At 58.6% G+C, this 18,385-nt stretch overlaps 11 protein-coding genes across 11 annotated transcripts; 8 read left to right on the top strand and 3 right to left on the bottom strand.

Annotated features, from left to right (window-relative positions):
* Positions 1–563: 563 nt before the first annotated feature.
* SDRG_10269 (hypothetical protein) lies at positions 564–2,546 on the top strand. The gene has a single exon (XM_008616252.1). The coding sequence runs from the start codon at positions 586–588 to the stop codon at positions 2,452–2,454; it is 1,869 nt and encodes a 622-aa protein (XP_008614474.1). The 5' UTR covers positions 564–585; the 3' UTR covers positions 2,455–2,546.
* A 182-nt stretch (positions 2,547–2,728) lies between these two features.
* On the top strand, positions 2,729–3,568 carry SDRG_10268 (hypothetical protein). Its single transcript, XM_008616251.1, has 4 exons — positions 2,729–2,889; positions 2,939–3,124; positions 3,168–3,377; positions 3,421–3,568. Exons 1-4 carry the CDS (start codon positions 2,755–2,757, stop codon positions 3,505–3,507), a joined length of 618 nt encoding a protein of 205 aa, XP_008614473.1. The 5' UTR covers positions 2,729–2,754; the 3' UTR covers positions 3,508–3,568.
* A 218-nt stretch (positions 3,569–3,786) lies between these two features.
* On the bottom strand, positions 3,787–5,152 carry SDRG_10267 (hypothetical protein). Its single transcript, XM_008616250.1, has one exon. It carries the CDS (start codon positions 5,074–5,076, stop codon positions 4,204–4,206), a length of 873 nt encoding a protein of 290 aa, XP_008614472.1. The 5' UTR covers positions 5,077–5,152; the 3' UTR covers positions 3,787–4,203.
* An 810-nt stretch (positions 5,153–5,962) lies between these two features.
* Positions 5,963–6,234, top strand: SDRG_10266 (hypothetical protein; the record flags this gene model as incomplete). Its single annotated transcript, XM_008616249.1, has 2 exons — positions 5,963–6,071; positions 6,134–6,234. The coding sequence occupies 2 exons, from the start codon at positions 5,963–5,965 to the stop codon at positions 6,232–6,234; spliced, it is 210 nt and encodes a 69-aa protein (XP_008614471.1).
* Positions 6,235–6,274: 40 nt separating this feature from the next.
* On the bottom strand, positions 6,275–8,350 carry SDRG_10265 (hypothetical protein; the record flags this gene model as incomplete). Its single annotated transcript, XM_008616248.1, has 10 exons — positions 6,275–6,404; positions 6,457–6,535; positions 6,583–6,716; positions 6,759–6,943; positions 6,988–7,157; positions 7,204–7,307; positions 7,351–7,458; positions 7,507–7,626; positions 7,675–8,134; positions 8,185–8,350. 10 exons carry the CDS (start codon positions 8,348–8,350, stop codon positions 6,275–6,277), a joined length of 1,656 nt encoding a protein of 551 aa, XP_008614470.1.
* A 213-nt stretch (positions 8,351–8,563) lies between these two features.
* On the bottom strand, positions 8,564–9,468 carry SDRG_10264 (hypothetical protein; the record flags this gene model as incomplete). The annotated part of the gene is made up of 3 exons (XM_008616247.1): positions 8,564–8,884; positions 8,939–9,057; positions 9,105–9,468. 3 exons carry the CDS (start codon positions 9,466–9,468, stop codon positions 8,594–8,596), a joined length of 774 nt encoding a protein of 257 aa, XP_008614469.1. The 3' UTR covers positions 8,564–8,593.
* Positions 9,469–9,615: 147 nt separating this feature from the next.
* SDRG_10263 (hypothetical protein) lies at positions 9,616–11,737 on the top strand (the record flags this gene model as incomplete). The annotated part of the gene is made up of 9 exons (XM_008616246.1): positions 9,616–9,675; positions 9,742–9,808; positions 9,856–10,067; positions 10,122–10,354; positions 10,407–10,589; positions 10,669–10,841; positions 10,897–11,030; positions 11,077–11,237; positions 11,284–11,737. The coding sequence occupies 9 exons, from the start codon at positions 9,616–9,618 to the stop codon at positions 11,684–11,686; spliced, it is 1,626 nt and encodes a 541-aa protein (XP_008614468.1). The 3' UTR covers positions 11,687–11,737.
* A 690-nt stretch (positions 11,738–12,427) lies between these two features.
* On the top strand, positions 12,428–12,844 carry SDRG_10262 (hypothetical protein; the record flags this gene model as incomplete). Its single annotated transcript, XM_008616245.1, has 1 exon — positions 12,428–12,844. One exon carries the CDS (start codon positions 12,428–12,430, stop codon positions 12,842–12,844), a length of 417 nt encoding a protein of 138 aa, XP_008614467.1.
* Positions 12,845–13,608: 764 nt separating this feature from the next.
* SDRG_10261 (hypothetical protein) lies at positions 13,609–14,247 on the top strand (the record flags this gene model as incomplete). The annotated part of the gene is made up of 1 exon (XM_008616244.1): positions 13,609–14,247. One exon carries the CDS (start codon positions 13,609–13,611, stop codon positions 14,245–14,247), a length of 639 nt encoding a protein of 212 aa, XP_008614466.1.
* Positions 14,248–14,739: 492 nt separating this feature from the next.
* On the top strand, positions 14,740–16,155 carry SDRG_10260 (hypothetical protein). Its single transcript, XM_008616243.1, has 3 exons — positions 14,740–15,100; positions 15,142–15,621; positions 15,669–16,155. Exons 1-3 carry the CDS (start codon positions 14,760–14,762, stop codon positions 16,048–16,050), a joined length of 1,203 nt encoding a protein of 400 aa, XP_008614465.1. The 5' UTR covers positions 14,740–14,759; the 3' UTR covers positions 16,051–16,155.
* Positions 16,156–16,634: 479 nt separating this feature from the next.
* SDRG_10259 (hypothetical protein) lies at positions 16,635–17,528 on the top strand. Its single transcript, XM_008616242.1, has 2 exons — positions 16,635–16,992; positions 17,038–17,528. Exons 1-2 carry the CDS (start codon positions 16,649–16,651, stop codon positions 17,450–17,452), a joined length of 759 nt encoding a protein of 252 aa, XP_008614464.1. The 5' UTR covers positions 16,635–16,648; the 3' UTR covers positions 17,453–17,528.
* The last annotated feature ends 857 nt before the right edge of the window (positions 17,529–18,385 follow it).

Below are 18,385 nucleotides of genomic sequence, written 5' to 3'. Positions count from 1 at the left end.
CTCTTCAAGCGTACGCAAGAGCTCTCGAAACAAATCCGGGACCTCGAGACACAGCTGCACCGACTTGGGTACGACTAGCGACGACTAACTCTTTTTGAATACGTGTTTTGCATAAGATCGTAGTTGTAGTTCAATCTAAGTTGGATACTGTTGCCACCAACACCCGCGACAAGGTGCGCAGAGGCTCTCAAACGAAGCAGTGCCGGATGGACGCGGATGTCCATTCTGTTTCAAACAGAGTTACAAACAGTGTTTCAAACAGTGCTTTCGGTGAAACTGCCACAAAACACTGGTTACCGCCATCTGCTGCATCCAGTGGCTCCAGTATCTTTGCCTGCTGCGCTCGCATCGAGCTGCGCGGCCATTCGCGTCGCAAGCGAGAGCTATTGAGATTGGTTTTATCCTGTATTTACATAGCTATATACAGTCCATCGCACGCTGGCAGCGCGGTCGACTGCGTCAAGCCATTGCCAGCACCTCGATGGTGCACACCAGTCGTTCGAGCCTCGATTATCCGGATCCGCATACGGCGCCCGTTGCTGGCGTCGTATTGGTGCTTTTTTGGCCGACGACCCGACCACCACGATGATGCTTGCGACCGGGACGACGGTGCAGCTCAAGACCGCAGCCATGCTGGTCAAGGAGCGGCGGATCGAGTTCCGCCGGGCGCGCAAGGCCGCCAACGCCGGCGCCGCGGTCGTCGTGGCCGGCGACAAGGCGGCCAAGGGCGCGAAAGCCAAGAGCAGCTCGCTCATTGACGTGCATGAGATCCACCGCGTTGTCAAGTGGAAGGTCCCGCGCAAGATTGGGCCGGGTCTCTCGAACCTCGGCAACACGTGCTACCTCAACTCGGTGCTGCAGTGCCTCCTCTACTCGCCGGCGCTCGTCCAGTACTTGCTGCCCCGCGCGACGGCAAAGGCGACGCCGCAGCTCAAGTCGGGCTTTGCGGCCGAGAAGGTCATGGCCCGGCTCATTGCGCAGATGCACGCGTCGAATGCGCCGCGCGTCGTGCAGCCGCGCGAGCTTGTCGTGAACCTCAAGCAGATTGCCAAATTCTTTCGCATTGGCCGCCAAGAAGACTCGCACGAGTTCTTCCGGCACCTCCTCGATGCAATGCACAAGCAGGCGCTCAAGGCCGCGGGTCTCAAGGACGACAACTCGCCGCTCTCTCTCTCGACGCTCGTGCACTCTGTCTTTGGCGGCTCGTTGCGCTCGTACGTGCAGTGCGCCAAGTGCAAGTACGTCTCGGAGCGCCTCGAGCCGTTCCTTGACCTCTCGCTCGAGATCTCGTCGGGCATCTCGACGATCGCCAACGCGCTGCGACACTTTACAGCGGTGGAAACGCTGGATACAGAGAACGCGTGGAAGTGTTCGGGCTGCAGCCAGCGCAGCCGCGCGAGCAAGGGCCTCTCGATCCACAGCGTCCCGAACGCGCTTGTGCTTCATCTCAAGCGCTTTGACGTCTTCCGCGGCAAACTCAAAAAACACATTGCCTTCGATGACGTCCTCGACCTCAACCTCGGCGGGTCGGTGCTGAGCGCCAAGTGCGCCGAGAAGAAGCTCGCGCGCTACAAGCTCACGGGCGTCCTGGTGCACTCGGGCATGTCGCCCGACTGTGGTCACTACTACGCATTCGTCAAAAGCCCGGCCGGCCAGTGGTTTGAAATGAACGACGAGAGTGTCCGCATGGTGCAGCTGCAGACCGTGCTCTCACAGCGCGCGTACATGCTCTTCTACACGCGGGACACGGTGCCCAAGGCGCCGACACCCGAGCAACCGGTGGCCGCCGCACCGTCACCGACACTGACACCGACACCGGTGGTCGACGAAGCGGTCCCGACCAAGGTCGTTGTCGACAAGGACGATGATGTGACGTCGGAAGAGAGCGTCAGCGACGACGACGACGAGCGCACTGTGGTCGAGAACGAGCCCGAGCTCGTCAAGGGCGGCTCGCTCAAGACCGTCATGACGCCAATGGCCTTTGCGCCCACCTTTACGGGCCGCATCGGACGCTTGTCCCGCTTCGGAGCCCCGTGGAAGCGGTACGTCGTGCCCCGGCGCAGGCCCAAGGCGCCGGTCGATGTCCAAGCTGCACCGGTGGTCGTTTCCAACAAGCCGGCTGCCGAGCCGATTGCGATCAACCCCAAGACCCTCAACAAGAACAGTCTCTTTGGCGCCGAAGTGCCCCAGTGGAACGACGACGCAGTCGATGACGCGACGCCGCTCGACGCGCAGAGCATTGCGCTGCAGACGGAGCACAACAAGAAGGTCCGGCTGCTCAACCAAGAAGTTTTCAAGCACAAGAAGAAGGTCGGTCTGGACCTCTGGGACCAAACGCTCGACCTCGGCAAGATCAAGAAGGTCAAGAAGCGCAAGGAGTTTGTCGCGAACGAGGGTGCGACCAACCAGTTTCAGCGGGCGCTCGAGGTCAAGAAGAAGGCCAAGCGTGTATGATGATGATGGACACTTGCGCCCGCAACTGCGCCTTAGACGATAAACGAACCTCAGAAGGATCCGAATATATACCTAGTATTATGACTGTACAACCCATCGTTGATGCACATCATAACGTCGTCGCCATCGGCAGAGGGTCCCATGCACGACTCCAGGAGCTGTCGCCAGGAGTCTCGAGGTTGCTGTATAGGTTGCGTGCGAATAGCCATTTTAATTTCGGCATGTGCCACTTATGAAGGAACGAGTTGATTGGTCAATAGAAAACGACCCATTATCGGGACGTCGGATTTGAAATTTGCGATGGCATTCCGTGGACGAGGACGCGGCCGCGGTGGCGGCGGTGGCTTTGGCGGCCGTGGCATCAGCGTCGCCGACATCGTCGGTGGCACCATGGAAGAGCTGGGAATCTCGCACACGCAGATGATGTCGCTCAACGTACGCGACGCCCTCCGGCGACAGCTGCTCATGCACGCAATGTGCGTAGGGCGAGACCACGCCGCTCTTTCCGCCCATCAAGCTGCCCGCGCCCGCGCCGCTCACCGACTCGGACAAGTATTTAGTGCACAAGATGCGCATTGTCGCCGACCGCATGGTCAACTTGTACCCGTCGGCTCACCAAAAGACGGACGTCAGCGACGACGCCGAGATGGTGCACGTGACTGTGCCCGAGGTACCCAACTTTGCAGCGAATGGCCTCGTATGGCGCTGCGTAGATGGCCATGGAAGACCCGCTCGTGTGCTTTGTCCCGCGCGAAATCAACGAGAGCATGAGCCACGAGCTGCTGACGAGCACGGACGGCCGCGCTGCGATCTTGCGTCCGCGCGCGTTCGAGCAGACGCTCAAGTCGCTCGAGCAAAAGGAAGGCAAGGCCAAGCCGGACGCTCTCGACGAAGAAGAGGAAGCCGACGAAGACGAAGACATGGTAGACATGCTACTGGCAATGCATGCTCACAGCAGGCGTGTAGGGCGACGAAGAGATCGATGACTACCAGCAAGACTACTATGGCTCGGACGACAATGACAGCGACGGCGGCTATGAGGAAGCATACTAAATCGGACAAGAAATCCGCTAATATCGTAGAGCTATCTTGTGTATATCTACGCAAAGGCGCTTCAAGCTCTCGCAACAACGCGCTGCAGGCTGCTCAAGGCGCCAGTGCACTCAGCGCTACAAGTGTGTAGATCATGACATTTGTGCACCTAGGCGCAGCGCCCCTTGCGAGCCTAGTACGAGCTCACCAGCTCAAGCGAGGGTATCGTGAGAAGACTTCAACCCTGCCTTCAACCAGGCCTGAAACAGCCAGCGTACTTTGCACTTGTAGCCAATAGAGCTTGGGCGGTGTGATCAACTAAACACACCACATGTACTATTACTAGTACGTGACTAGCTCGCTATCATGGCTTGGCACTGGGCTGGGAGCTGGGTGCTGGGTGTTGGGCGCTGGGGCAACAAGCGGCGACCACATCATCGATGTCCAGTTCATGCCTTTCCATTTCAGCCAATCGAATGCACCTTCAAGCTGATACCGCGCACGGATTGGCTAAAAAGCGACGGCTGCCTTCGTTGCGCTCCGTTACCACTGGCAGAAACACGCGTCAAATGCTCCGACTTTTAGCCAATGCGGCGGCGGAAGCTTGGGCGCTGGACAATGGAAACGCGTTGCTTGGTAGATGGTGCGTATGAGAAGAGAGGTGGTAGGTGGTGAGTTTCATAAAATTAACGCTGGTCCGTGGACGACCTCGCACGCTCAAACGACGACGGGGACCTCGTCAGTCTTGGAGTGGGGCAGCCCGCCGACGTGGTCGTCATGATCTTCGTCCCCGCTCTCGGCCTTGGCGTCCGAGTCGTCGCTCTTGTGGCCGATGTGTCCCTGCAGCGGTTCGTAGTTGACCGCCGGCGCAATGTTTATGATCTTGGGTCGGGCAATCATGTCGCCGGGGCGCGGGCGTGTACGCGGGCGGCCGCGCGGCTTGCCCGTGCTGTTGCGCACCTTCTTCTTGAGCTCGTCCGCGAGCGACGCAGGCATCTTGCTCTTGTCGTCGGGCGAGATCGAGCCGTCCGTGATCGACGACCGGCGTCCGTGGTGGTCGTCGTCGTGGTCCTCGAGCGCATCCGACTTGGCAAGCGCATCTTCCTTCGTCTTGCCATTCGGCGCGACCATGACAACGGGAGGTGTCGACGGGTTGTTCACGGGGAACTTAAAGCCGACCGGGAGGAGCGGCATGCCGAATGGCCACACAGGTACCTGGAGCTGCGCGTCGCTGAGCTGCGCCTGGATCGCAGACGCTTGCTGGGCGGCGGCGAGCATCTTCTTGGACGGGCGGCCGCGCTTCTTCTTCTTCGGGAGCTCGTCCGTTGCGCCGGGCTGCGCGAACGGCAACATCATGGGCATCATCATGGTCATCGGGAACATCATGCCCATGGCGGCCATTGGCATCGTCAGTTGCTCCTTCTCCTTCGGGTCCATCTTCTTGAGCTCCTTCTTCTTGTCGTCGCGGCCATCGGACTCTTCGCCACGGTCAATCTCGTCGGTATGGTCATCCATGTCGGTGCCATCGAGGCCCTTCGTACGGATCTTCCGCTTCTTCTTCAGCGGGTCGTCCATCATCTTGGTCGCCATGCGCTCCGCGCTCGTCCAAAGCGCCGATACAATATCTTGTGATATCCTCGGAATTTTGACCAACCTCAGGCCCCCGTGCCAGTTCAGTGACTTCCATACAACAACCAAGCTTAAATGGGGAGCCCTACCCCTTCCCCGAACTTTAATTTCAACCAATCGTAGTGAGTTCGAAGCCGGAGGACTGGTTGGCGGCCCTCCATTTTGGCCAATCGCTGCACAAGAAACCGTGTCGACCAATCCGAACGCCGGAATCCAAAATATGGAATTTTGAATTACCCGATTTAAATTTTAGCCAATCGAAGACGAGGATACCGATGCGGCGTGCTGTCTGTCTTTGCTCCACGCTTCGGCTCCACGACTCCGCTTGCACCCGTCGCCTTCCCTTACCCCAGTCCGCTCTCGACGCCGTCTTCGCGAACATTACAAAGCTCAAAGAGGCAAAGCGACCATCTTCTGGCTTTTCTGACACTATTTTTTACTATTTTTCAAAAGGTAAGCAGATTCGAACGGCAATCTCGCCACCAAGGGAATAACTACCGTAGTTATTCCCTTGCCTTCCATAGACTTCCTTGAAATGACCCCATGCACGCCAGCCTTGCACGCTAGCCTTGCAGCAATGCGCGCTCAGACACGCACCAAAAAGTACCTTTTGAGCTGCCAATCGTCGGCGTCGGTTCTCACACTACGACGAGTTGGGGACCGTAGCGCTGCCTCTGCTCGCAGACTCGAAGTTATTCCAATCGCCCTTGCGTTCTCATACAGTGTTGCTGCGCAGCGTGTTGAAGCCCGTCGATGCAGCTTGAAGTTGCCGATCTTCTTTGTCCGGATACAAATGTGGTATCCGGTCAAAGTGCCGTTGCAGGTGGCCATTTCCACATATCTTTGCATGCGCGCCCACATTGCCCTCGTGGCGGTCACGCTCTCCGTCCTGCTGGGCACGAGCGTGCTCTGGTGCTCGTACCAGATGCTGTCGCCAGAAGAGTCGAGCGACTTTGGTACGCTCATCATTGTCGTTGCCAAGGTGCCTTACTTATCGTCGACGTTCATGCACGGTTAGGGTGGACGACGGCGTTCCGACACGAGATGAGCGTCGCCAGCAACGACCGCCTCTTGCGCCAAGAGACAGCGCGTGCGCCGGCCAATGCGACGAGCGAATAATAAGGGCGCTGTATACATAACTTAGGAGAAACCCTCGACCTCATACGTGCGCGCGCCGCTGGTAAAAGAGGATGTAGGCTGTGCCGCTTGAGACGTGCGGCTTCTTGATGCCCGAGACCGTCTCGTCGTTAAAGTCGTACCACTGGTCGTTCTCGGGGTTGCGGCATTCGCTACACCACGCCGTGCATAAAACGTCACCTCAACTCCCATAGGACGACGTACGCGGTGTAGTGCCCGCCGTTGAGCGAGCCCATGTGGTGGATGACCCCGATAAGATCATAGTCCCAGCACTTGTCGTAGTCTACACCGACAATGCCACCTCGTCGTCGCAAACGCAAGCGGACGTACGCAGGTTGTCCTTGGTGCAAAACTCTTTGAGGTTGAGCCCGTCGGCGGGAAACTTGATTGGCGTCGAGATCTTATCGCGGCTAAAGGTCGAGTACGAGAAGCGCTTAAGATGCAGCACGAGCACGTGCGGGCATCTACATGCCGAGTTGTCATCCCTAGCATCGGAGCAAACGCACCGCTGGAGGTTGATCTTCTTGACCACCGACCGGTGCGTCTTGCACTTGGCGCAGTAGAATGCGTCGTCCTCCTGGATATGCTCTTCTTCCGTGTACGCGCGCAGGCAGTCTTCGACGGGCACGCCATTGTCGTCGTCGGTTTTGAAGCGAGACGCCAAGCTCTTGCCTTTCTTGGGCACCGGAATCTACGTGAGATAGTCAGATAGGCGCGAGGGCCGTCGAGACCCACCGAGAGATCCCAAAAGACGTCAAAGCACACAGACCGGTGCTGGCACGTTTGGCACGTGACTTCGGAGCGCAATTGGCCGCAAAACTGCTCCGAGAGCGCGCTCATGTTGCGCTGCACGTAAAACTGCCAGTACTCGTCCGAGACGTCCTTGTCGCTCGCGCTCGGGCGATCTACATGGTGCAGGTTGATGACAACAATCGTTCTCGGTTTGTCTACCGGGGATTTCGTAGTACGCTGGTTTTTTCTTGATCCTGTTGAGATCTTCGTGGAGACCGTCGACGAGGAAGCGGAGAAACTCTTGGGCGTCGTGCTGCTCGTACCTAGTCGTCGATTGTGAGCATTTGCCGAGTGCGATTTACGCACCCAATGAAGCGCGACGCGAGCTTGCCAACTACGCGCTTCAACTCGACAGGGCGCGTCGAGCTAAACTCGGCTTGTTGCCACAGCACTTGCGTCAGGTCGCCAAATACACTAGACATGTACAAAATGCCAAGAGATCGTGTATAGTGGGAGGTATACCACGCGAGTTTGCCTTGGGTTGGACTGGCTTCGTTGAGTTCCTGGAGGTGCTGCCCCATGCGGAAGTACCGCATCACGAGCGGGACGTTGCTCAGGCACTGGAGACAACTGTTCATAAAGCTACGTCGAGAGGTTGATCGGGCTTTTGCATGAATGTGAACGAGATACCACGTGTTGCCGAGGTTCTGAAGCCCGACCAGGCCCCTCGTGGCGCTACTTCGCTCCTTCATCACGATCGAAGTCGACGAGGTTGTGATGCCGGCGTTGGCGAGCCGCGCCGAAATGGAGAGTGCATCAAGACGTGTCTCGTCCAATCTGGGCTTGACAATTGCGTCTTTGGCACAGCCAGGATACGACGTGTACGTCGAAGACGCGGGCGGTAGCTGCACTGTCGACGCGTTGCCGTCGTCGTCGTTCTCCGAGTCGTCGGTGCTCGATTTCTTGGAGCGTTCGTCGGCGTCGGGGGCCGGCGCAATACTGTTTTGATTCGAGAGTGGTTGCAACCGCGGTGACTCGCGCTGCTGGCGACTCGCCCGCGAGAAGAGACGGTTGCTCGGCAGCCGCGTCGTCGTCGTCGTCGTCGTCTCGATGTTGCCGGCTTTCTTTCGTGGGCCCGTGCGAATGTGCACTGTCAAAAGCGTGCATGAGATCTTATAGTCAAGGGATTGACCGTCGTACCCATCTTGTTGAGCATGTCGTCGTTCGTAGTTGCTGCCACGTCGGGCGGCGGTGCGTCGGCGAGGTCCTTGTTGTTGTTGGCAGTTGCGGTCGTAGCACTCGGGGGGGCGAGCGACCGCGTTGGGGGGGTTGGAGACGGAAGGCCGGACGTCGCTGGCTTGGCCATTCACTTGTGCACCTTGGAATCTTAAATGCTCACGCCACGCGCTCTCAACCGCAGACGCCATCTTGGCTACGCTGGCGTGGGATTGGCTCCGTCGACCTCACCGGCTCAACGGAAACCGTTGACAGCCCTTGGGACCCAATCACGACACAAAGTGTCCTTAATATCAGCTGTGAAACGTCATAGTATTACTTGGATGGACGAAATAGTGTCTTCTCGACACGCGCCATCACGAGCGAGGGCCTCTCACGGCGAGGCGTCTTGAAACTCGCTCAAGTCGTCAGTGGCGAGGCGAGGACTGCGAAGGGCACTGGCGGTATCTTCTTCGTCGTCGTCGTCGTCCTCGCTCTCTGCTTCGTCAAGGTCATTTTGAGCTTGACGAGCCATGGCCGTAGCCGCAATCGTCAACGCTTCCTTGAGCGTATCGATCTCGTCCTTGTACTCTTGCAGCGTCCGGTTGAGCTGTGCGGTGGCACTGTGTTCTTTGGAAAGAGACTCGTGGAGCTGTCGGCTCACCATCTCGAGCTGCTGTGTTTTCTGCGGGATAGAAGTTGTTGGCTCAATAACAGTCTAACACACAAGACCGTGTACCTGTTTTTCGGCGTCGAGCTGCGTCGCGACGGCCTCGGTCTTGGCGGCTTCGTGCGCCAGCAGTGTCCATACAAAGCGACACACCCGCCAGTACCGCAGACACCCCAGCACCCGCATGACTATATGCAACGTGCTTGTGAGCGACGCGCGAGTGGGAAGAGCGTACCTGCGGACGCGTACTGGAGCTCGTACGAAAACGCGAACGCGACCACGCCCATGTCAAGGCAGTAGCCAATGTGCGAGAAGAATGCGAGTTCAAATACCGCTACAAGCGCTGCGATTTCAAGCAGGAACGCGACTTGGGTAAACCCCGAGAGCGACTGAAGGACACGGTTGGCGACGACGGCCGACGCCCCGAGCGACGCGCCGAGATCGAGGTACGCGCTGAGGAGCGCCGACCCGACGTCAAGCGTGATGAGCGCAATCATGACGAGCTGCGCTTCGGGTGACTCGAGAAAGACGCCGACGCTCCGCCGACTCCAGCCCGACGTCACGGCCACGACCGTCGGCTCGTCCTTGTCCTTGGTCATCGCGTCGTTTCGCACAAGATACGCGGAGGCGCGCAATGATTGGCCCGTTGTGAAACCTCTTAAAACGCATGTCTGACAATATCAAAGAAGAGAGACTGCACGGAATTGTCTCGAAGTTGACAGCAGCATTTGACGTCAGGCAGCGCGATGGCCCACCTCGAGAACGAGTTCCTCTCCAAGAAGTACCAGAAATGGGACAACTTCAAGGTACGCTGGATGCTAAGGCCAGCGAGCGCAGGCAGGGCGTGGGCCTCATGGGCGCGGCGATGCTAGGACGACGACGACGATGACACGGCCGTGCCAGTCCAGAGCCAGACCCAGTACGACCACTCGGGCGACGGTACGATGGACATGGCGCATGCATGGCCTTATGGCGCGACCTCGTAGCCGACATTGAGATCGTCGATCAGATGCTGCTGACGCGCGGCCAGCTCGACAAGTTCAAGAAGCTTGACCAGACCAAGCAGGAGATCTGGCAGATCGTCGTGCGCAAGCTGCGCGTGTGGTCGGCGTCGAGCCAGGGCGCTGAAGAAGGCGACGATGCGATTCCGTGCCGGCCGTACGCGATCCTCGTCAACAACATCTACCCGCTCGGCCAGGTACATCTTGCCTCTCCCACTCGCATCATCATCATCATACACCCTGCGAAATAGGTCGTCTCGAAGAAGATTTGCGACCCGCCCGAGGTCTACCCGTCGGCGCGCGAGATCCTCGAGCTCTCGCTCAACGCGATGGCGGACCCGCCGTCCAAGATCCCGCAGCACCGACCGGACAAGATTGTGTTTGCCGACAAGGCGCTCGTGGGCCAGCTCCGGCTGTCGTACGCTGCCCTTGGCATCGAGTGCACGTACCTCACCGAGTCGGACGGTATCGACGCGTGCATTTCGTACGTAGCCGCCTCGCTCCTCCAAACCCGTACTATCCCATGTTGCATCTAGCGAGCTCTCAGGCCACTTGGTGCGCAAGGACCTGGCGTCCATCGGCTCGGTGAGCGAGAAGCCGGGCCTGCCGCTGCCCGCCGATGCGATCCAGGCGTGGTACGAGGCCTGCGCAACGTTCGTCGACCTCTCGCCGTGGCGCAAGCTTGTCGAGCGGCAGTCGATTCAGATCGATACCACGTCGTCGCTTTCGCTGAGCTCCAAGCCCAACGCTTCGGTGCGCATTTTCTGCTTGTGCTATACACTACTGACCCTGGCGTAGGTGCAAGGCGGGTCGGTCTACGTCTCGGTGCTCGGCCACACGGAGGACCCGAACGAAGAGAGTCTCAAGGGTGCGTCGTCCGCTTCCTCCGACATCCTTGCTTACGGTGCGTGGGCTAGGCCTCGCCTTGTTCTTTACGCGCACCGACCTCCAGCGCCGCGTGTTGCCGCCCGGTACTTGGATTGAGTTGTCACGTGGGATAGAGTAATGGATGCAATGGCGGTGTAGGCCAAACCCTCGCGCTCATGGAGAACCCGAGTTTGCGCAGGTGCGCGGCGTGCGACAAGAAGGCGCCGGCGGGTGCCGACCTCAAGCGCTGCACGCGTTGCCAGTGCGTCTTTTACTGCGACGCGACATGCCAGGTATTGATACATTGATATATTGATATAAAAATGAAACCATGGATAGCGGAGCCACTGGAAGGACCACAAGGTCAACTGCGTCGACCCTACGATCGCAGCGGCAAGCGACGACGGCAAGAAGGCGCACAACTGGGGCGCGCGCGAGCTCTCGGTGTTTTTTGGCGGCGTCACGTCCATGCCGTTTGACGACCTCGACGCGATCGACGCGTACGCGTCACGTCTCTCGTTGCGATATATCATTCGAGCTCCGTAGGCACGGCTGCCGCATTGCGCACGGCATGTACCCGACGCCGATGCTCTTCCGCCACGGCGAACCCAGCACGCCGCTGGTCTCGGACCTGCTCTGGCTCACGCGCGGCCTTGAAGCGATGAACGCCATGCTCAAGACCGCCCCCGGCTTTGTGAACGCGTCGATGGCCGGGCTCTTGGGCCTCCACGACGCGGCCGAGGAAGCCAAGATCAGCGTCGAGATCCCGTCGCTCGTGGCCGGCACGACCGAGACCGTCGTGTTGCGCAACAGCAGCGTCCTCTCGATGCAGGACGTCGACGCTCTGCGCAGCGCTGTCGAGAAGAAGAAGAAGGCGCGGGTCGACGATACGGCCGAGGAAAAAGCCGACGCCAGCGCCAACAACGAAGGCAGCTGCGTGCTCATGTAATGACCTCTACCAGTAGCATTTTCACGGGATAAATACACGGGATATTGGAAGACAAGATGTATGCAGGAGGATATTATTGGGCTCAGGTTATTTTAGCCGAAAGTGTAGTTTCTGTGGTGACACCCGGGCAAGCGATATAACATTATACTAGTACATTCCCGTGCACCCGGTCCACCCAGTGAGAGAAAAGGCCTTCTCTGGGGAACGGCGACACGGCACGGAATCCCGTACTGGATTCTCGCGAAATGTGGGTTATTTAGGAGTGGTCCAATAAAACGCACGCATTGGGACCACGTTAAAGTGTCCCATGCGCGCCCTGTCACTGCCCAAGCGGCGTCTGCGGCCTTCCTGTCCTCGTCCAGCCACCACGCCGTGTCTCTTTGTGCTGCACTTCGAACCCGCGTCCTCGCATGGCACGGCCTCGAACGGACGATGCGCCGCCGTCATCCAGAGCAATGTGTTTTGGCTGCATATACCGGAACTCCAGTCGACTAAGTCCTCGGTCGGGAGGAGGCTTGGCAGGTCGGACGACCGGCGGCAACTGTGTGTCGTCTGTCTCAATGTGCCCAGTGGCCCAGCTGGCGTCGCGCTCGTGACGTGGCGCCATAAACGAAGCCGAGATTCGACACCCGTTCGAAAGCGATGTGGCACGCGGCCGCTGTGCGCCGTGCGAATGTTCCGCCGCCGACCAATCGATGGCATAAGATCGCTCGCGCTTATCTCACTTTTCGTTTTCGAACCATGCAGCATCAACTCGTTCTGCTCGTGCTCGCCGCGTCCCTCCAGGCGGCGTCGGCCCAGCTCTTGGGCAATGGCGACAGCGGCAAGTTTCTCTACATTGGCCTCCTCATCTGCGTCCCCATTGCACTCGGCACCATCTTCTTCTTGGTCTGCGGCCGCCTCTGCCGCACCGAGCAAGAAAAGCTCGAAGCCAACATCATCATGGGCGTCCCCGTCATCGTCTTTATCGAAGAGGGCCGCGACACAATCTCGTCGACGGACGAAGTCGGCGTCTACATGACGGGCACGACGCCGATCGCGCAACCTGTCTACGATTTTGAGGTTGAGCCGTCCGTGGCCCCTGTCACTGTGTCATCTGCATCGTCGTCTTCATCGTCATCGTCGTCGTCGGGGCCGTCGTCGTGCAGTGCGGCCTAGCGTCCTCCTATTATAGCGTATTTATCTCGATTGAGTATGACCATTCTGTCCATCCTTGAAACCATTTTTCGAATGGCCTACCATTGCAGTGTTGTTGGTTCTTGGCGCTTTTGTCGTAGCAAAACTAGAGGACGCTCGGGTGACCTTGGATCGCGTTGCTGTCTCACGCCTTGCACGTGCAGTTTCTGGTAGTGTCAACACAGCGGCCAAGTCTCGTCATGTCACTGCCGAACTCAGCATGGCCATGCAGACATCGTCCAGACGAAGCGGAATCAGCCGAGCTTGCCGCGTAGCCCATGGCTGTGGTCGTGGGGCCAAGCGACGACAAGTGACAGAGTACGCGCGGCAGCGTGGTCAGAGCATCTTTCGTGCTGGTGTCGGCATTTCGCAGCGAAAAGCTACGGGTTCTGCAGCGTCACGGTCATTGGACATTCGACATTCGAAGGGGCGGCACCCATGACCTACCGGCAGTCCAACGGCGGCATCCTAGCATCCTCATGTTGAAGCCGGTGTGGACGACTGACTGCTAGCGATGCAAGCAGTTGAGCCCGAGATATGCCTCAAACTCGGGCTCAAAAATGTCGTCGGATAAAACACCACGTTGGTATACAGCGCCGATGGGATGACTGATGCATCGCCACCACTCCAACACTGGCAAATCTATGACCAAGCACCGAGGACGGCTATATCCTGGTGCAGGAGATGACGACGTTTCGTCATCGACACCGAGAATACGCTCGCCAAAGGAGTTTCGGATCGACAGGATGCCGACGCCGCGCGGGGTTTCGACGACCTTCTTCTCGACGATCCAGAGTCCGCGCGTTCGGCGCTACTCGGAGCCAACCGCGCGGACGCGGCACCTTCTGGAGCCTGTCGTTGCCCTCGCCCGCAAGTCGTTTCCGTGGATGAGTGCCACCGGCCGCCCGACGCCGCTTCCGTGGTCGCCCGATGACGACGACAGCGAAGACCAAGACGAGGAAGAAGAGAAGGAAGAAGACAATGTGTCCATTTCCGGCGACCGGTCCAAGGACGTCGATGCTTGGCGCCGGGTCGTGGACGTCGAGGCCGAGTGCCGGGTGACGTTAACCGCGTGCTTGTCGGCGCGAGCGTTCAATGTGCGCCAGCACACGTTGCTTTCGACGCGCCTCGCCGACTACGCGACACTGCTCCAGCGCTACGAGCAAGCGGCGGCCGCGAATGCGCAGTGGGCGACGATCACCAATATGGTCCAGAAGGACCTGCCGCGCTGCTTGGACCAAGTGGCTTTCCACCTCCAGGCGAACGACGTCAAGGTGCACGCTCTCCAGCGCCAGCTAATGCAACTCTCTCGCGAGCGCGAGAGCCTCGAAGAACGTCTTCTGCACCATGCGTCGCGGGTGGCGACGGGCGTCCAAAGCGCCTAAGGAATCAACTTCTCGTTGGGTCTCGTCGATGCATTTTCGCTGTTAAGACCACCAAAATGGTATCTCTATATATCGATTTGGCATTGCTATTCACTGCATCTCGAAGGACCAGGGCGGACAACTCCTGGTCTATGTCAATACTGCGAGCTGTTGCTTGAGTTGTCGTCGGTGGAAAAGTGCACCAAGTTGAGAGCTACCGAGAAGAGCACCTAATCATACATAGAGCAGAAGCCCTAACAAGCACCGATAAAGTCGAACACGGTGCGTATTTTCTGAATCAGGCGGGCGCGACGGCGTCGCCACTACAGTAGTTAGAGCAGGCCAAATTGGATTACATTTACACCTTACGCAGAATGGCATAAGCCAGTGACTGCACTCCGCAGCGGCAGCCGTCTAGAGCCGCACCACGAGTGCCCGCCAGTCCGACAATCACTCGGCAGACGAGAATGTTGGTCAGCGGCCCAGCTGGGATGACAACCAAACGACAACAGGAGCTGCCCTCGGTATTCAGGATGGCGGAGACGACGACGACGACGGCGTGCGGTTGTGCGTTTGCCAATGGGACGTGGCAGCATGTTGATGCATGCGCCTGGACGCACTGCCGCATGTGTGCCTGGTGCGACCCGCATGAGATGGCGTCGGACGCCGGCTTTTCTGCGTTCACCGCCCACTTTGCAGTTTGCGCCGGCCGCCGCCACGCAGCGCACCTCGACAATTGGCTCGTGGGGCCACTCGCATTCGGTGCCACCGTCGAAGAAGTCTCTGCCCTCTTGCCCGAGTATCGCGGCGTGTACCACGAGCGGCGCTGCCCCGTCGCGCCCGAAGTGACCAACTTTCATTGCATCTACTTCTGGTACAACGCTCGTGCTCGATAAGCTTACAACGGTGGCGTAGGGTGCCGCTGGCCGAGGTCGCGCACCACTTTCGGTTCCTTCCGCGCACACTCCAGCAAGGCGACTACGCGTGCTTCCTCTTCGAGAAAGGCTGTGGATTGCGCATGATCTCGCTGCGGTTCTTTGAGCCGTCGACACCGACGGACATACCGACAGCACTCGCATACTTTGCTCGGCTCTTCCAAGTGCAGCTGGACGAGCACCTCGACGCAGCGTTCCTCACGCCCGACGCTACGACGCTGATCTCGCTTGGCCCTCGGGGATACCACGCCGACGAGAACCCCAACGTGCTCTTGACCGTCCTCGAGTTTGCAGATGCACACCGCCCGCCTGTGAACAACCGCAACTACCTCCCGCTGCCACCAACGCACGCAGTCCTTGAGCGCTGGCTTCCGCTGCCCCTGGGCACCTCCCTCGAGGCTGCTCAACGCCTCCTTGACTGGCCTGCCACGATGAGTCCCGACGGTCACACGACGCTTCGGTATAGAGCTAGCTAGAAAGCTAGAGAACTCAAGTCTCTACTGATAGGGGGCCACTTGCAGCGGTGGCAACGCGCTTTCCGTGCCTGCCCCCGGGGCTCAACGCGAACGACGAGGTGCTCTTCGTCTTTGAGCCGGGCACCGGTCTCGTGCTCACATCGCTGCGGTTTTTCGAGGAACCGACGGCCAGCGGCAGTATACCACGCATCCTCGCGTACCTCTCCGGTCTCGTCCAGCTACCTCTCAATATGGACGGCGACGGCATCGCACGCGTCGACAACCATGTTTTGAGTTTGAGCGCCACAATGCTCGACCGCCCAACGACATTGCTCGAGGTCTTTGACGCGCACAGCGTCACGGCTGCGATGCGCGACGTGGTGCCGACCGAGCCTGGCAAGCACCGCCGCCACAAGAAGTGCGCGATTAGCTAGCGGCTTCGATTCTGCGTTCGAACCGACCGTCATTCTCGGATTTTGGTGTTTCAAATTGTGTTCGATTGACAATCTAGAAAATGAGAATTCCATTTGGATCGTCGACTTCAATTCCGTGTCGTCGCGTCAAAGCAGCCAGTGACGTTGGCTCGAGGATGGACGAGGAAGAGGCGGCAGAGGTCATTCTCGTGGTTCTCATGGTTCTCCCAACGACAGTGGACACTTCGACTCACTGGAACAACAACGACAGTGGACACTCTGCAACGATTGGTATCTGTCCCACGACGGTTGGACAGCACTGTGTGACATCAATCCAGTGCTGCAATCCCGCCCAACAACCAACGACACTGGACATACGGTGCTTGGATCTACGTTGTTGTTGGCCCTGCTCGCGATGGCTCGTAGCCGCTCCATGGCGTGCTGATAGCTAATTCTGATAGCTAATTCTGATAGCGCGTTGGTTCCACGATAAAAATCGAGTCGCGAGGTTAGCGGTTCGCTGAGTTGTCGCTGAGCTAGTGTTGGGTTGTAATCCCACTCTGCATTCCACCAGAAAAATGGCGTTCGATCTCAGTTTGCCTTTTGCTCGTCAACCATCATGATGATGCAAGCTGCCGAGTCGACGTCCGAATGCGCCTGCGTGTTTGCCCACAGCAGTTGGCAGCACAGCGCGCACTGCCGGTGGAGCCACTGCCGCCATTGCGCGTGGCGCTGCCCCATCGACGTGACGTCCGAGGCCGGCTTGGTCGCGTTCGCCGACCACTTTCGCGACTGCGCCGGCCGCGCCGCCCGGGCCCACCTCTGTGACTGGCTCGCGTCCACGGTGCGTTTTGGCGCGTCGATCCAAGACATTGTCGGGCTCTTCCCGGACCGCGGTCCATTCCATGAAAAGCACTGCGCCATTGCGGCTGACGTGACCAACTTTGCGTGCCGTGAGCTCTGGTACGACGCACGCTCCTTGTATCTCGTTGCAAATGTGTATTTTAGGCTGCCGCTCTCGGCTGTGCTCGGCCTCTTCTTCCCGTCGCTCGCCGCCGACCTTGCCGCTGCCACATCGCCCTCCGATGGAGTTGTGTTTTCGTTCCAAGACGGCTACGGTCTGCGCATGGTGTCGTTCCGCTTTGAAGAAGCGACACCAGTGCTCGCGGCTTACTTTGCCTTTGTATTGCAATTGCGCCTCACCGAGACGACGCGTGCACTGCGCGCAAGCAGCTACCTCGAGGACGACGAAGCGTGCATCGTGGCGCTAACGTCCACAACGCATAAAACGGGTGGTCGGAGCCGACGACAAGCTACCAAAGCAACAACGTGGCTCGAGTTTGTTGACGCGCGCATGCCGCCGGCCAATGACCGCGACTACGTAGTCGTCTGCGATCGTACCGAGCACGATCGAGAGGCGTAGCGCTTCGTTGTCGGAGCACCGACGGCTCTTGAATTATGTAATATATATTTGAACGCGTCTCATGATCTCGTTGTGCTGACAAGGACGAGCCTACGTCGATGCCTACTTGTAGAGCGAGGAGGAGGTTCTTTCATTCCTCGCTTGGCGTGGGTTGCGTGCGAGTAGGCGGGAATCCTTGTCATTTCTCTCACCAATATGCGTCTGATACGAGTGGCTAACGGGTTTGCACGGTGCATAGCTTCGTTTTAGCGCTACCAGTCTAGTCGTGAGAGACGTCCGAAGCTGGTCGTGGCAAAGGAACTCGGGTCATGGCAGCATTCTGTGCGAAATGGCTATACGTACACACACTATTTAGGGAGCCAATGGGATTCGTGACGCGCCAAATTGAAGCATGTTGATTGGGTGCAAAAACGACAGGCACGCTGGCTTCGTCATTTCGCAATTGTCGACAAAGTGCAAAATCAGCAGGTACAGTAACGCACTAGCTAAAGGTTCACGGGACCATATCGACGGTGCTGTAGCAAGTCGCTTCATGCTGTCTTGACTCGTCAGTTGATGCATTCATCTATACCTGTAGTGGATAACGCATGCCACGTGGAACGACGCTGACGATCGACGAGCGCGAGCGCATTTTGGCGTTGAACCAGACGGGTATCTCACAGCGGGCAATCGCAAGGCAGCTCCGCCGGTCTCCGCAAGTTGTCAACTACTTTTTAAAGGACCCGGCTGCGTACAACACGGTGAAGCGGTCAGGTCCCAAGCCCAAACTCAGCAAAGAGGCGACGCAGCGTCTTATCGCGGCGGCATCCGAAGGCGTTTTCACTACCCGAGAGCTGCGTATCGTCCACCAAGTACCACTAAGTCTTCGTCGTATCCAGCGAATCATCTCGAGCGCCGACCCGGTGCGCGAGGAGATACACCAAGCGATACCGA

Source organism: Saprolegnia diclina (genome assembly GCF_000281045.1).
Source record: "Saprolegnia diclina VS20 unplaced genomic scaffold supercont1.34, whole genome shotgun sequence".
NCBI classification, from domain to species: Eukaryota; Oomycota; class Saprolegniomycetes; order Saprolegniales; family Saprolegniaceae; genus Saprolegnia; species Saprolegnia diclina.
Note: the sequence above shows the minus strand (reverse complement) of the source record. Positions and strands in the feature narration are given on the sequence as shown.